This window comes from Melopsittacus undulatus, chromosome 8 (genome assembly GCF_012275295.1).
Source record: "Melopsittacus undulatus isolate bMelUnd1 chromosome 8, bMelUnd1.mat.Z, whole genome shotgun sequence".
Taxonomy (NCBI): domain Eukaryota; kingdom Metazoa; phylum Chordata; class Aves; order Psittaciformes; family Psittaculidae; genus Melopsittacus; species Melopsittacus undulatus.
Window position 1 is genome coordinate 33,184,298 of NC_047534.1, and position 17,092 is coordinate 33,201,389.

The 17,092-nt window shown below is 39.1% G+C and overlaps 1 protein-coding gene across 1 annotated transcript in view; it reads right to left on the reverse strand.

Annotated features, from left to right (window-relative positions):
* Nucleotides 1-17,092, reverse strand: part of HECW2 (HECT, C2 and WW domain containing E3 ubiquitin protein ligase 2) — a 109,132-nt gene that overhangs the window by 55,460 nt on the left and 36,580 nt on the right. Inside the window, exons 3-5 of the mRNA XM_005145564.4 lie at nt 8,219-8,313; nt 4,325-4,400; nt 2,325-2,494 (exon numbers count right to left, since the gene is read on the reverse strand). Coding sequence (XP_005145621.1) covers nt 2,325-2,494; nt 4,325-4,400; nt 8,219-8,313 — 341 coding nt within the window. The remainder of the gene's footprint in view (nt 1-2,324; nt 2,495-4,324; nt 4,401-8,218; nt 8,314-17,092) is intronic.

The window sequence follows — 17,092 nt, forward strand, 5'->3', positions numbered from 1 at the left end:
CTGTAGTCCAAAATAATGTCAGCATCATTTATTAAGCACTGTATTTTTTTGCATATGCAACCAGCCACCCAGGAAACTCAGATCCTTTCACCACTCCTTGAGAATAATTGCTCAGTAAGAAACTGCACTGGATAAAAGTGCTTTCATGGTCTACAAAAGAAGAAACCAATGCATCCTAGTGCTTGAGGTGGAATCCTTGCTGTACTCTATCAGGTGTAGGAGAGTAGCCAGGTCAAAGCTGGAGGAAAGTATCTCAGTCTAGGCTGTGCTTAGTGAACTTCCCATCCAGCACCACACTCTACATTAAGTTTTTTGTATGCATGACAGGAAGCCAAAATGACAATGTGTATACATTATTTTCAGGAGCACTGTAACTAAAGGAGGATGATTTTCTACAGACTTTTGCCTCAAAGTTCACACTTCATCTCAGCAAGCTCCAACAGAAACTTTTTCTGAACTTGTGGCCTTTAAACAACATGATGCTGATTGAGAAAAGATTTCTTGATATCTAGTTAAGAGCATTCTTCTACTTTTCCCTACAAGGGAACACTATCACTTTTCAACCTAGATCAATTTTCAGGGCAGTTTATGAATACATCACCTTTGAGGCCTCTTCTGCTCTGTCAAGACTGCCTGAAGACAGCCGAAAACTCAAAAGTGGTACAGGGCAAATACCTGAGCAGGCAGACAGACACCCACAAATACACACAATGTGGCAACAAATTCCCTTAAGAAAGCAAGCTTAGAAACACAAGATCTTTATTTTTCCTCTAGATTTTAAGATATAGTATAATATAACCTACTTAGAAAAGGCGAGGTCATCTGATTATCCTTTTAGTATCTGCCATCTATAAGACTTGTGAGCAAATGCCAACCTGAGTACAATGCCTAATACACAGATGGCCAGATAGCTGAGGACGGATTGAATAGGGAACAAAAGAAGGATTAACTCTTCAGTTCAGCTGTTGACATCAGCTAAATATATTCAAACAAGCAATAAAATTGGGTCAGGAATAAAAATACTTCCTCATGCTGGGCTGCTGTTGGAGTTGGGTACCTATGATAAACAACTCAAAAATTTGTCACTCTCAGTTTGCTATAAAACTGGAAATTATTTTGCAGAAAGGAGCAGATGTAAAAGAAGATCGATTCTGCATCACTAGGGCAGCGTATGTAATGGGATCATAAGCTGCTGTTGTCAGAGCACTGCTACAGGGAAGACACAGCAGCTAAAGCAAACTGATACAATGCATGCACCAGTGAGCATTATCCCTTTTCTTATAAGATCCAAAACCAAGGAGAATTGGAGGAGAAAAATGGGGAAGAACTAGAGTAGGCTTTCTTCCCATCTACTGGATAGATGGATGGACAGAGAGAAAGATGAAGAATCGATTTAGAGATAAGAACTCTGATTTTCCGAAGATTTTAAGACTTCCCTACATCTACAGTCTTTTGCACAACCAAATACCCCAGAGCAGTGCTAATGCCGGCCCACTCAGTTTTCCAGTCTTTCTAAACAACATATTAACATTCATCACAGTACAGGCATCTGCTCATTGGAAAACAGGCTCAGACCAAGAATGCTGCTTGCCCGTTCTGAAGGACTTGTACGAGTTCTTGCACCTTGTTTGCCACATAAACATTTCTCTCCAAAGGCACAGCCTCGCTTTTCTGTGCTCAAAGACAGTTGTGGGACTGAGTTCCTTCTCTGAGACCTGCAGACTGTACCCAATATAAACACATCTGGAAAAATGGCTTCTGCCAAACTGCCTTCCTTTTTCTCCTTTGAGAGGTGCTGTAATGCCTCCTTGGGCTTTCGTTCCTACAGCACTGGAAACAGAGGCGACAACAAAGAGCATCCCCTCTGCCTGACAAAACTGAAAGCTTGCCACCTGCTATGCACAATGAGAATATCATTTCCAAATGAACAATTGGTTGCAATCACTGGGCATAAATGCTCACTTATTGTGTCTTTTCTGAAATAGTCTTCTAGCAACATATAATCCATTTTAATTAATTTATTTTTGCAATTGCAAGAAATGTACTGAGCTGTTGAGTGAGTTCACCTCTTGTTAGCAGAGAAGGGAACGAAAACCTTACAGCAGTGCAGCTTCAATACACAGCTTAAATATGCAGATGATAGCTGTTTCTATTCAACAACGGGGTTCCTAAAATGACTACAATTTCTGTGTCATTTTAAATAACTAGCTTCAAAATAAGCTCACAGCCTTCAGAGAGTAACCACCATAAAGAGGAAAATACAAGTCATACAAGCCTGGTACATTGCATCAGCGGGCAGACTGTTCTCAAATGGGATATATTACCTCTCTGTGCCAAATAGGATTAGTTGTGTTACTGATGATAGTCGACCTTCTCTCCTGGCCATGATGAGCAAACGTAGGAAATGTACTTTTCTTGCCTGGCTGAATGGACATCTTTAGATAGGGATCAGGGTTGAAGAACATGCCTTTTTTAAGTCCAGCTGCTCTAATATCTGTAAAGCAAAACAAGAAGGAAGGAAAAAGGAACTGAGTATATTAAAGCTAGTTCACAAAGTAGTGCTGTCCTAAAAATATTACCCAGGAAATCAACTCATCATAAACTACTAGAAAGACGTAAAACTCTACTCATATGTTAACTGGATCCACTGTACAGAAGCAATTAAAGCAGGAAGTCAAATGTTTTCCCAAGAGAGTATAGGGAAGAAAGGTATCAACATCCTCATTTATATTTTAGCCTTCAGTTAGTAATTTGTAAAACAAAAAGCATGAACTTGTAGCTCACTTACAAATGTTTTTCTTGGCATTTAAAGTATTTCCACTCTTCAAACCCAAACAACACAAAACACCATCACACAGTACTTGCTCTCTTTCTGGTTAAGGGTACGGGGTAAGATAAAAACTGTATGGAAGTAATTTAGTGAAGTCATACCTTCCCAAAATTGAAACTTTGATAAACAGAACTTCAAATACTTATTATGAAGGTTGCTTTGGTTCCTTAGAAGAAGCTAATTTATATCACATAAAAGGAGGCAAAGTTTCTGAAAATGCTTCTTTCTTCCTAGGGAAACCTTAGTACTGAAACCGTTACAACTTACAACAATAAATAACAACTTCCTCAGGTGCATATTCTCATGCCTATGGACTATAATGATAGTGCAAGTTTCAATAAGAACAAAAACAAAGCGGTATTTTTATTTAATGTTAGATTTTAAACTCAACTGTAAAATATTTCTCTGTTTAGGTGTGTTGAAGCACAAGGGGTTTGTGTCTTTTTCCGTTAGGTACTCCAATATGCTGCATGCAGTCTTCATGACTTTAGTGCAACTGGAACATACATACTTAGATGAGCAGTTTCTACATGCAGGCAAAATTCACTGCACTAAAATGAAATGCCATGCCTGTGGCTTCAGTAAATAAACAAAGTCCCCAAATCCTACCATGTGTTCAAAATAATAAAAGGACAATTGCCTTTAAAGGCAACAATTTTGCACATGCAAATGAGCAATCAAAAATGTCCTGGGAAATAAGTTCCAGACCTACCACTCTATACACCTTTCAAACTTAGGGGACTCCTGGGGGTGAGTCAAACCTTTCTGTTAAACATAATAGGTGTTTCAGAATGCACAAACCAATTCTTTTTATGATACTCTATATGAGTCTATACAACCTATCAGCTCTATCCTAGTTAATTGCTGGAAGACCATTTCAAGAAGCAGGGTTTTGTTCTGCTCTACCCCTACACAATCTCTAAACGTTCTCACTGTCAGTTCAAGATTCACAAACAATTTCTTTTAGTGTCTATGCTCAAGCTGAATCTGCTTTAGTCTCACACAAGACTTCCCATGGAATAAAGTGCTAATTGAAACAAGTGAAGCTGGTAGACTGTACCCCTACAGCTACTTTGCTGTAGTGACAGTTTAGCTGTTACAAGTAAAGATCTTTCTCTTTTCTAAACAACTATTCGCAGCCACTGGTTTTTTTACTCCTTCAACATGATGGAACCAGCTTGCATTTTATTTGGAAGCTATGCTTTCTTCAATCTGAGAGAACTGTCCCTTGTGCAAATGGGAAATTTCTCCGAATTTTTTATGCTGGGATCCACTGAATCCATCTTTCACTCTTGAAGATTCACGATTCTGGCTTGTTTCCAACAAACAGAAGTTCTAAGGAAATGACATATTTCAAGCCACTAGAGTGTGCTCCTGCAGAGGCTAATGAAGGAAAGGGTTCCGCCTTTGATGTTATTTAAAACAGCAATACTTTTATTACTGACTTTGTTTCTAACAATAATTTGTAAACCACAGAGTAGCGTTGGCTTTTACCTGACAAGGTAAAGCTGACTAACTTCCTAGAATGCTGGGCTCCAGAAGCACCTTCATCCATGCCTTCTACTCCCATCTAAAGAGGGGAAAAGAAAAATAATTAAATGTACCACAGAAGTTTACATCCACTTTGTATTTACTTGAGGATGATAATGCAAGGGTAAAGTAGAATGCGGGGGGAGAATCTGACCACCTACTGCCTATTACCACAGACAGGCAGAGCTAAAGCATTTGTTTCTAGGAACATACCTACTATTTAATGCCACACATTGTTAACACACCACTACTCAGAATATTCCAAACTGAACACGTACAGGCTAGTAAATGTGCAGACACTATTAATCAGAGCAAAGAAGACTGTATTTTCTCACAGGTTTCCCTTTCATAAAGTAAGATTAACACTGTGGATTGATAATATGTACCAAAGCACTGAGCTAGCTAGTGACAGTATGTGTTAACCTTTGTCACTTTCCACAAATACATAATTTACTGGGTAACAAAACAAGCAAAGATATCAAAAAGAGACTAACAAAAACCAGAAATGTGCATTGGATATCTAAATGTGATTGTGGTCTAAAAGATAATGCTTCATAGATTTTCAGGTTTTGTTTCTGATGAAATCTCTTGTTAGGTAAAGCACTACTTAAAAATGAAAAGTTTCCCATGTGCTAATGTCTTAGGAATGTCTATCTCTTTCAACTAGCAGAAGAATTTATCTTTCAAGACAGAGATGTCATCATGATATGTTATTCAGCTGGATGCACATCGATGGAGCTGCCTTGAAAGTCAAACTGTTCTCCACGTAGGCACTGCACATCCAGGCAGAAGAGCTGATACAGCCCGATGAAAAAGCTCCATTCAAACACAGGACTGGGCATTACTATTAGTTACAGAACAGGAAGTCACCTGATCCATTGATCTCTAAATAAAAATAAGCTGAATAAAAACTCATACACCTATGTGTAGGTGAAGTACTTAAAGCAGTGTTGAGCTGCTGAAGAGATGTTTGAAGTTACCAGGTTGACACATGATTCTGGAGCCGTGGTAGCTGTGAGGAATCCACTTTGCATTAACCAAAAGTGTACCCATTCTTATTTACATTGCTTTAAGCTATTTAGTATCATTAGCTTTCAAATACTGCCCACAATGATCACAAGCTCATTGGAATTTCATCAGAATTAGCAAACACATGGAAATTCTCCCATTGCAAAGCTCAAATACTTCATATGTAACAGTCAAACAAAACAATAAAGAACCAGCAATGGCACTGATGCTGAAGTCCCCATGGGCCTCAACAGCCTTGTGAGGGAACACACCATACCAGCAAGCACCACTGCTCTTCAACCAGCCCATTTACTTCCCTCACTGCTGGCTTCATGACGCATCCCTGTTCTCAGGGCAGGACATTTATCACCAGAGTGCTCAAAACTATCCCTTTCCCATCCAGCATGATCCCCTTACACTATGACTTTATATGAACGCATAAGCAGTGACAACTGGTAGTAAAATCACAAGGGCATCAAAAGCAACAGGTCAATTCCAGCTGGATCAGTGTGTCCTCATCTACAGACAGATTCCCTAGAAGCAGCGAGGAGCACATCACCCTGGGATGGTGACCCTGCCCAGGCAAGGCCAGAAGAACACTATGCATCCCAGTTTACTCTTTTGGGTTCATTTTAACATGCTTTGTTTTCTTGTTAAAAACATTTTTCACCAACAAAAAGGCCTTCCTTATTCTATACCTATTTTTCTGTTACACCAGTGACTCTGAACAATATTGCTCATGTTGCTAATCATTACGTCAATTTTACAAAAAATAGGATTTGCCTACAATTCAGCTATAACAAAATGAACTGTAACAGTATTCCCTGGTATATCCCTGGTTTCGCTCTATAACCTTTTCCTGTTCCACTATGGGCTGAATAGCAATTTCAGCTTTTCTGTGCCAAGCACAAAATGCCACCCCAGCATTCTTGCTCCTATTTTTGCACTACAAAAGCTATCTCATCTGGTGTAACACAGTGCTTCTGAATGCTACATCAGGCCTTGTATTTTCACTGGTTCAAATGAGCACAACAGCATGCTATGTAGCTGCTTATTCCAAAATAACATGGACTGAAATGCCTGATGCAATATGCCATCAGTATGAGGAAAACCCAAAACATGTCTCCCAGCAAACCATGTAAAGTGGAAATGTAGAATGATCCAGAAAGACAGGTAATTTACTACAGCTTAAATAAAAGGGAGTGGGCATGTCATGACTCTCTTACCACTTTCACAAGCAGCATTCCCGTAACAACAGACACAAGTGCCAAGAGAACAAAGTATTCACTGCTGCACACTGCTCAAGCTCAACACCAAAACCATGAAAATGGTGTGAGGTATTAGCATTTAAGTTATGTTTAACTAATCCATCATGATATTTTGAGGAAGTCTCATCTAAACTGTCTTATGACAATCTAACCAGGGTAACTAACATGATTACTGGAAGCCTACACTGTTAGTGCAAATAAAACATTTATATCAAATTGCACCTTCTAGCAGGTGCATACATTCTGTACAATACCCAGGATCCTCTGTTACCTTCCAAAGCAAAGAAATCTAAATACCTGTCCAGATTGACCAATGCCTTTGAAGGACAGGTATTCAGGTAGCTACCAACTAAAGATAAGTTCGGATGTCCTTTTGTGCAATGAATCTCACAAGCATGGGTGGCTAGTACGACAAGTTCAAATGTTCCCTCCACCCAGTATCACCATTCTGCTTCTCAGTAATAATATAGTGCAGCATGTAGCCCATTTTAAGAGTTATTTTGAGATGGGTTTTCTTCCCTCTTTTCAAAATCAGGCTACCATTTTGTCTTTAGTTTACAAATTGATGTTAAAGACAGTGGTTGTCAAGCTCATTAACTGCTATATATTTTCTTTTGTAAAATATCAAAAAGTTCATGCTGCTGCTGCAAAATGCTACTACTGATAGTGACAGGTGTCAACTAAATGATGCTATCACCTAGGTCTGTCATTCTAAGATAAACAAAAAAACCCATCTGGTATAATGAGATATAAAACTTAGTATAGCACATACAGAGCCATAGGATACACTTGTATATAATATACAATGCTGAAAAAGTGCAGGACCAGAATAAAAGCTCTATAGTTTGAATAACTTGTGCTATACAGTATCTTCAATATTGCAGTCATCAGAACAGCAGCCTGACAGATGTGGTCTTAAGTATTGGGCAGCTACGTCACTGAATCGAATGCACAGTGAAATTTCATGTCAACTGAAGAGCTAGCCCATTAGACAGATTACTGCCATCAAAAGCACCTGGACAGAAGTCTGCAAGGTTCTTCCTTCACTATTTATTTAAAGGCCTAAGCAAAAAAACCTCCTCTAAAACTTCTAGTGTTTCAAAAGAACAAGTCTTACAATAAAACCATAGTAAGACAACAACTATTCGCAAAGTCAGAGAATTGTTACATCTCAGTGGTATGTGAACACTGAAATAAATCAATAATTTTTGCAAGAGCCGAGTTTTGTCCAGTCTCATTTTCCTACTAACAACTGCTATCTCAGCAACTCAGCTTGTGAAAATCATCTCTATTACGGTGTTGAATTCTAATAAACGAAGCCCCAAAACTGAAACCAAGCAAAATCAAGTTCTTAGCATCAAATACACCAGTTAAGCTCAGTGACTTTTTACTATTATTTTATCACAAACAATATAAAACCATGAAAACAATTTCCCAAATTTGGTGATTTTTATCTAGCAATATAATATTTTGCAAAAACTTGCAGCCACTGGTAGAACTACAAGACTTACATTGATTGGCTTGTCTGACAGCTAATATTATCATTTTATACAAATACAGTGAACTAATAGGCTAAACTTACCATCACAGCAGGGTTTTTCACAGTGATACATGGAGTAGTAGCTCGGAGGGCTCCACTAACACCATGGTAGTATTTAAAGCAGATCTTTATTTCAGCTGAAAACAAAATAAAAATCACATTAAAACCTTCATGACTGATCCCAGGTGAAAGAGAGACAATGAAAAGAATACAAGCACACGGGAAGTCATAGTTCACTTCTGCTCATGTAGTCTGAGTTTGGGAAGTCGATTTGATAGGTCTTCACTTTAAAAGCATATAGTAACTGTAACTGAAATAGATTTTCTCTCAAGCTGTAGAAAATTGGGAACCTGTCTCAAAGGGAGCCTTAAACAGGTTTTCAGCTACAGAGCTGGTAAATCCTGCTTTTAATTCTTTACCTAGATTTCTACTCAGTAAGTAAAACATACCAACAGCTCATTTTTTCCCAGTTCTTGCAGTGAGATGACCACGGTCACTATTGCGTAAGAAAGGTATTCACAAGCCACTGTTGACACAAAACCACTTTTGTATGTTTACATGGATCCAGAGAGAAGGAAATGAAACTATTAATCACTGAAGACAAGTTCCTTTCAATGTAATAGGGTTAATGCAATTAATAAAAAAAAGAAAATAATTACACATATGTTTTATTCTTAAATTATTTAACCGAATGAAAATGGAAGCCGTACACACAGAAGTGGATTTCAAACCACTGATGAAAATGTTTAAAAGTTCTGCAGGTTGCATTGAGTCCTGCAGATCCTAACCGTTAATACTGCCCTTTTTGTGTGACCTTACAAACCTTCATATTTTCAGTATGCCAAATCAAAAATACCTTGATCATGGTAAAATAAGAGAAGAAACATACACAATTTGAGGATGAGATAAAATACTATAAAACTCAAGCTCTTAAAGTTTGGACATGCAGGTATGGTTGACTGTGGTGGAAAGCTATTAATATGCTGATTGATGTACTCCTGAAAGCTCATTCTATATAATCAGAATCCATCATTTGGTGCTCCATCTTCAGAAATTCTTCAGAGGAAATTAAGATTTAGAACAGCTACTTATGTCCTCTTAGTGTGTTGGGTCCTGCTGCTATTTAACAGTACCTAATTCTGCAGTTTGTATTTCTGCTACTATTTCAATATAACCAGCTAATGAAAAGGCTTAACAAGACATTTTTATACTAGGATGATTCTTGTCAGACTTTGGAAGAAGTTGCATAACACATATCTGAAGGAAGCCTGAAGCACAGGAAAGGCAAATGCACTATGTTTCTGGTCCTACTGAATAAAGTTTTGTTTGCTAAACTGCATTTACTGCAGACAAAGGAGTACTATGTTTAAGCAAAGCCTGACCTCCACTGTTGTTCCTCTTCATTCTTCCAACCAGCAGAACAGCTATAATTATGGCTGCCCTCGATCCTGTGGGATTTTCCCTATCTGGAACAGTGTCTCTGTTTTCCTTCTCCACTGGGATAACTCTTCTGTGTAAGTTTGATGAGGGTTTACCTCTGGGTACAGAAATGGCCACAGGCAGACAGAAATGGCCAGAGGCAGGAAGAAATAGCAGCAGCCAGTTCAGAGAGACTACAGGATGTGCATGGCAGTCTTGGCAGCTCAATTCCACTGACTTAGTTTAACAATATGTTGGTAGTCCTGAAGTATGAAAGTGCAATGTTTTGTATAAGGTTTTGAGACATATATAGCATGGTTCCTTGAGGGTTGAGGCATTTCATCACTGCAAGATAAAATACCTACTTACCCCTACCTCAGAAGGATCAGAAAACCATCCTGCAAGCCTGCTCAGACAGAAAGGATTACTTATTTATTTGTTTTAAATTTTTCTGAAGTTATAGAACAACATTTACTTACTGTCTTCCTCCCAGAACAAAGAAGAGGCACCTCAGAACTACTCTTCAAAGGCAAGTGTCTGGATGACAGTGCCTCCAGGGATTTATGAGGTGGAGGAGCTGCTGATCCCACTTCCTGCTCCTCACAGCTGAGTTTACACGCACAGCCAAAACATGCTCTATTTACCACAAGCAAAATTCAGAATCCAGACAGGTTTTCTAATCACCTACAAAGGTTTACCAGGCCTAAAAATTATGCGTCAGGACCGGCAGGTTCTTCCTAAACGGAGCAATTCTTCTGACCTACCAACAATGCTTATATCCAAATGAACACAAAATCAATTTCTAGCTCAGGCAAAATTGGAGTTTCAGCACTTGTGGGAGTTGGCAAGACTTATACCAACTGGTGGATTATCTACACTGTAAAATGCACATATTAAGTAACCAGGACTCAAGTCTTGAACATCTCTTAATCACACTGTGAACATACTGTGACTACAGGAGACTATGGGAAGCCAATGAGCTACTCCACCAGGACTACTACTTTCAACCTACACTGCTCAGCTTTATTGTGATCCAAACTATTTTCCAGAGAGTTTCTGGAGCTCCTACTTATTCAGTCTGTTGTCATTGACTATCTTCTCTCAGTTCATCAATTCTGAAAGGAACCAATGGAAAGGTTATCAGCTGCTTCTATCCACAGACAGTCCATAACATGATGGTGGACAGAATTTCGTTATATATTCTCACTACACTGACATATACATTCCCCTAATAGCTGAAATTCAATGCTATGAGTTTTGCATCCTCAGATTTCTTTCTCTCAATGACTTCCATTTGCATAGAGTATTTTTCAATACCTGTATGTGACTGGCAATAGAAAAAAAACAATGCTTGATTCAAGAAATAAATCTGCTGATCCCTTTCTTATAAACTAAACAAACCACATAATTTAAAAAGAGCCTTCAGGACTAATTGCTAGAAATAATTAGAAAAAGCAGAGCACTTATAAATTTGAAACCTTTCTCCCCTTCCCAAAAGAAGCATCACGGATTTAGTTTGGACTTTATATAGCACTACACAAAGGAATGGCAGAACTGCAGTTACCATGTGTTTCCCTTACAAAAATCTTGCACTTTTCTTTTTTCTTTCCTACTTCTTCCCTCAATAAGTTAATTAGATTTGTATGGGATCTGTGATGAAAAAGTTAATAGCAGTAAAACCACCAAGGGAAAGACATCTGTACCTGACCACAAGACTATCTGCTGTCTCATTCAAATATGACATTTCAGAACAAAAAATATTTTCATTCATAGGGCAAAAAGAATGACTGCACCTAGCTCTGTGTTCTTGATAACTCACATGCCCTATTGTCATTGACGTTCTTCCAGACATCATACAGACCACAGGAAACTCCTTCTTCATTTAAAAATAAGACAAAAATTAGATTGGGGTATCCATGATTCTTTATCACACAGCCCTATAAAAAGTAATATATATGTTAATTCATCTGAACACTCTGTAAAACCATAATACCCTTCTTTAAAAGCCAATAGCTGTTATAATTTTATAACCATAGTTTTATAGCTCATGTCCATTACATAAAAATGTTGGAATTAACAAAGGTTTCTGGGACTCAAACACTGACATTTGAATTTCAAAAGAAATCCTGCATGAAATTATGGCATTGTACTTCCCTCTATGGACCATACACTCCTGCCTCTTCCATAATAAAGAGATCAGCTTACACCAAATAATAGCTTCCTTTTAAATACCACAAATTCCCTGAAGTCTCCTGCTTTAACTATCTTTTTACTGTCTTTAATACTTTACCCACAAAAAAATGCTTTAGGATAAAAAGATACTCAGAATACATAAACTTGGAACACAGAAACACATGAACATAATTCTATCATCAGATTCTGTTGTCTCCAGGAGACTGATAATTCAGGAAAACAAACTGCTGTAAGTACAGTTGCTTCAGGTATATCCCAGCCTCTATTTGAGGTGGAACCACCCCATACTCCATTGAGAAGGGATGGGCAGACACATCTCCAAAACACAAGTCACATCCTAGCTGGGTTATGACAGCCTGTGGAGATAACCAGCACAGCCAGATAACTGCATGGAAACCTCACAGCAGCTAACACTCCCTGGACAGTGCAGCTAGACACCAGAAGTTACTCAGGCTGAATCCATGGCACCCTGCAGACATAACCATATGCCCTCCAACATTCAATGAGGAAAATCCTGACATCACAAACTCATCTGAAGAAGTTTGAGAGCTTGTTCTGTAAACGTATTTAGTAAAACTCTGTCTCTAGAACAAATTAATTTACTCACATTCAGGCTTTACAAAGCTATAAAGTGAGATGCAATCCAGGCAGTGGGCTAAACCCTCATTTTTCCCAGCTCAACCTGAACACCCCATAAACAAATTCAGGAATTTAGAACTGCTGTGCATGTCCTGCCAGCTGAATTTCTTTCCCTTGGCCTGACAGTTTGGTGAACCCTTTTTGTTCAGGCATTTACCATTCTATTGTCTGCACCACTTTAACCATGTACCTTTTTGATTACTTCCTACCGGGAAGTAGCAATCACAGCAGCAGAACACAAGTGCAAAAGCTGGCTGCCTCAAGGTACTTGCCATCTCTCACAGCAGGTATATCATAGAGTTTATTTTACAGAAGTGATGATAAAGAAATCCAATCAACAAACACCTAGAAAGGGACTTAAGCAGACTTACAGAAAGCTTTGTAGATAAACTAGAATCAGTAAGAGAATATGTTTATGTCCCAGTGGTCTCTTTTCATCTAACCTGCTTCAAAGGAAACTACATGGACAAATGGTTGTTCAGATAACGAAGCCAACCTATCTATGCCAGCCTCGCTCACTTTGCTGTTGCTCTGAGACATTCTTGCTTACAATCACAAGCATTGCCTATTATATTCCAGTCTGGCAAAGCATTTAATTATAATCTAACCTTTAAAACAAAACACCAGGGGTATGATATGCTTAAGGAAGTCAACAAGGCTTGTCACAAATGTAAAAAATACAACCCTGATCCTGTTTCAGTTATCTGTGATACTCAAAACCAGCTGTTATGAGACAACAGATATAAATAGCAGAAGAATAATAAGAAGTATTTCTAACTCAGTGAATGTGTTTATAAATAGGGTAGGGACAATAACCATGGGTCCCCAGACAGACCACTGAAAAGGCACTGGTTGCAGGGTGCTACACACCCAAGTGTTCCAGGCTGAGAACAATCCCATATGAGAAAACCATGACCTTTATAAAGTTTAATTTAAATGGTCAAAATATATAAAGACTGAATACAAGTAATGAATTATGTTGACAGAGCATCCATTAACATTGTCCATTTTGGTAAAAACCACTATAAATATGAAACCATGCTCATATCTCTAGTTAAAAAAAAACTCTGTGCTAGGGCAGCTATTAAAAGTTAAAAGCACCATTAAGTTCAATCATTAAACTTGTAACTTTTGTCCTTCAACATCTATTACCTTCTTTAACAAAAAAGGGACCTGAAAGTGCACTTTGCTAGCTATAAAGTAGGGCCTTTTCAGTCTCAAAACACTATTTTTGCAAAAGTTACAATTTCCTGGAAGTAGAGACTGAATATGGAGGACCCCGCACAAAACCTCACTTATCAAATAATTCCAGTGTAATCAAACTTGCATCTTACCACATATTCAGAATACCTCTCATAGTCTATTCATGCTATTAGCCCAAGAGTTTAAGTACAAAACTGACAGCATCTACACAGTCACTGCATCCAAGCATCACAGTGTGGCACCAGAGGTAATTTAGCCACAGTGATTGATGTGACAAGACTGGCAGCCTCTGGATGAATCCCAACAGCTGCCACTACGGACTACTGCTCAAGATATAAAACCATGGCACTGGTAAAGAAAATATATGCAAATCAATATATTTTTCTTCTATTCACAATAATGACTATTATATCAACTAGCATAAATAACAAGAAAGACATTACACTATATGTAGAGTAGATTAAGGTGTTTTTTGTTGATAGGATAATTAATACGCATTGGACCAAGGCTATAACTTACAAATACAAGTCCAATACAGTCAGGAGGGTCTTGGCCTGTGCCTGTAACAATAAACCAGGCAGGACCATGGTAGGAACTTAAGTGTGAGCACACAACCATCCAATCTGCCAAACACTGACCATGTGCTCCTGATACAGGGGAAGGATTGGCTGCATGGGTGAAAGCCACACTCTGTCACTTGCTCCCAGCAGCAGAAAATAGCCCCTGGCCCATTTTAACTACTGGAACACATAACAGCTTTCAACTTCTGGGGACTCTGTACATGAAGTGCATAAGCACCAGTTACCTGTTTTGTGACAATGACTATACTGAATCTTCCTCCCATTGCACCCCCAACATGATCTTCCCTTCCCCATATTGCAGAAAACTGACATGGAAGCTGTGGTTTATAAGTGAGCAGCAGCTTTTATCAACTAGTCTTCTTAAAATTCAAGCTTCCTTTCACATGCTTTTCCTATCACCAGCCTTTCCACGGATCCATTTCAATCCATCTTTCTGCTAGGTCTGTTCTCTGTAAGAAATACCATCATCTCTGTTCCACCATGACACCACAAAGGGAGCCCCTGCCATACCAAGCTCAGACTGTTACAGCCAGAGAAACGCTCTGCTATCTAAAAATCACTCCTGAGTCAATTGCAGCCTCTCTTGCATCAGACACTAAAGGTCCTGGTGTACTTAAGGACCTGAACAGTCTTATGCCATGGTACATACCAGATGACCATAAGCAATGCGAAAGCATGAAGCTATGTGTTGCAACTCCACATTATTGCAACCTGTTCAGAATAATACCCTCTGAACAACTTGTTCTTTCCTTTTACCAGAGCAGGATGAAAACTGTACTGCTGCGGCCACGGTCAGCAATCCTTCTGCAGTTTACACAGCAAACAACTTGAGGGAGCAGTCCAGTGAGTCACTGTTTTCCTTCCTCCGCATTTTATTAAGCCTCAGAACAGGATGTTTTAAAGCCACCTCTACTATGTGAGTAAGGAAACAACATCTTGGGCATAGTGATGCTCAAATTCACCTTCTTGAATTTCTACAATGACTGCATTCCCTTTCATGCTTACATGGCACTTCTGCTCCTTCTGTAGGGAAACATACAATCTGTACGTGTGCCTCCATACTGGTTGGCTCTGCATTTCAGAGCCACTCACTTTGTCTCGAGGTGACAGCTTAAGGACACCATCCATTCCTGATGAGCTGGACTTTGAATTTTGCAAGCATTTTCCTTCTCCTTTGCATACACTTCCCCTCCTTCCCTTTCCTCAGTCACTCCACTCAGATCCTGCTTGTACTTCTGGAATACATTAAATTCATTTCTCATTATTTCACTGATGATTCCTTTGATTCTCCTTTCTCAGGGCAGAGTCCACAGATTGTTCTGGTGTTGATTTTTGTCTAAAGCAAGTAAGAGTTTTCTTTGATCATCCTTGTTTTGCTAATTTTAGATGTTTTGTGGGGAATTAATGTCTGGTTTTAGTAGAAAGGTGATGAGACTCTCCCCTGCCCTTGTTTCTGAGGTTGTTTGATTCAAATAGAACAGATGGCAAACTGTGCCTTTACATGTTAGTTGGGAAATAGGAGATGCTGAATCCATAGGGAGGGATTTTAAGAATAAATTGAATGATGGGAAAATTGAGTTTCAAAACTAAGGATATACAGTAAGGTAAAAATCAGAAAAACATTAATCCAAGGCCTGCCTTAAAACATAAGCATAAATTCCACAATCCTCAGTGAAGCTCAGTAAATTTACAATTATGCCCATGGAAAAACACCTCCCCAAGTTAAAGTATAAGATGCTTTTCTTAAAAAATACAAATCTGAGGATCGCAGAAGGAATGAGCCAAATCCAGCTGACTCCCGCTGATTAACATTAATGCAATTAAACTGGAAATACTTCTGCACGAGATTCACTTGCATATGGCTTGTTAGCAAGCTTATGAGCCTCTGCACTTCACCCTATGGAGGTATTACATTACTGGTGGAAAGATATGTAACATCCCTAAGCTTTGAGACTGCTAGAGGAAAAACACAGCCATAGTCTTTGGGGTAACATGCACGCTGCCTGATCACATCATTCAACATTAGTAACGTCTGTTCCTTTCCTTGCCAAAAAAGCAGGCAACTTCAGGCCAGTTCTGACTATAAAAAACTAAAGGATTAATGTAGTTACAGTGTAAGTGTTAAGAAACATCTTCAGTTCTCGTTGTCAGAGCTGGTTCAAGGCTTCTCAGGCTTGCAGCAAACATCCCCCCTCCTCTCCTTGTGCGTAGGTAGAGCACGGAGCCTACCAATCATGTAAATATAGCAGTATAGAGGCAGTGGCAACTAAGCACTGCCTGTGCTCCAAACACAAAACAACTCCAAGCCAGAAAACCCTGCAGTGACACAAGCCCAGCTCTAACTGAATTATATACCTAGTTTACCACTGATCTGCTGGAGCTCCTCTACACATCAGAGCACAAGCAACAGAAGACTGGGTCAACAGTAATGTCATCAAGTTCAAGTAGAAGACTTGCAAGTCTGCACCAGGGGTGGAAGGACCCCGTGCATCACTATGGCCTCTGAACAGACTGCAAGATGAAAAGAAAATGGCCTCAGGATGGACACTCATCACTAATACAACAAACCACCTCACAGGCTACATTAGGAGAAGTGTGATCAGCAGAGAGATGGAAGTTACTGTCCCACTCTGCTTGGGAAGGAATACTGTGCCTAGTTTTGGGTCCCAAACTTCAAGAGCATGGAGAGAATGAAGAGGGGACAGCAGAGGGCTAGAAAGATGGTTGGAATGGAGAAACTGTGACCTATGAGAAGAGGCTGAAGGAGCTGGCCTTGCTTAGTCTGGTGAAGAAGAGGTTAAGGCAAGACAAATATTAGAAACTCAGTTCTTTCCAGTTCTAGCAGAAGATTTTAAAAGGGGCAAGGGCAATGGCTCAAGAT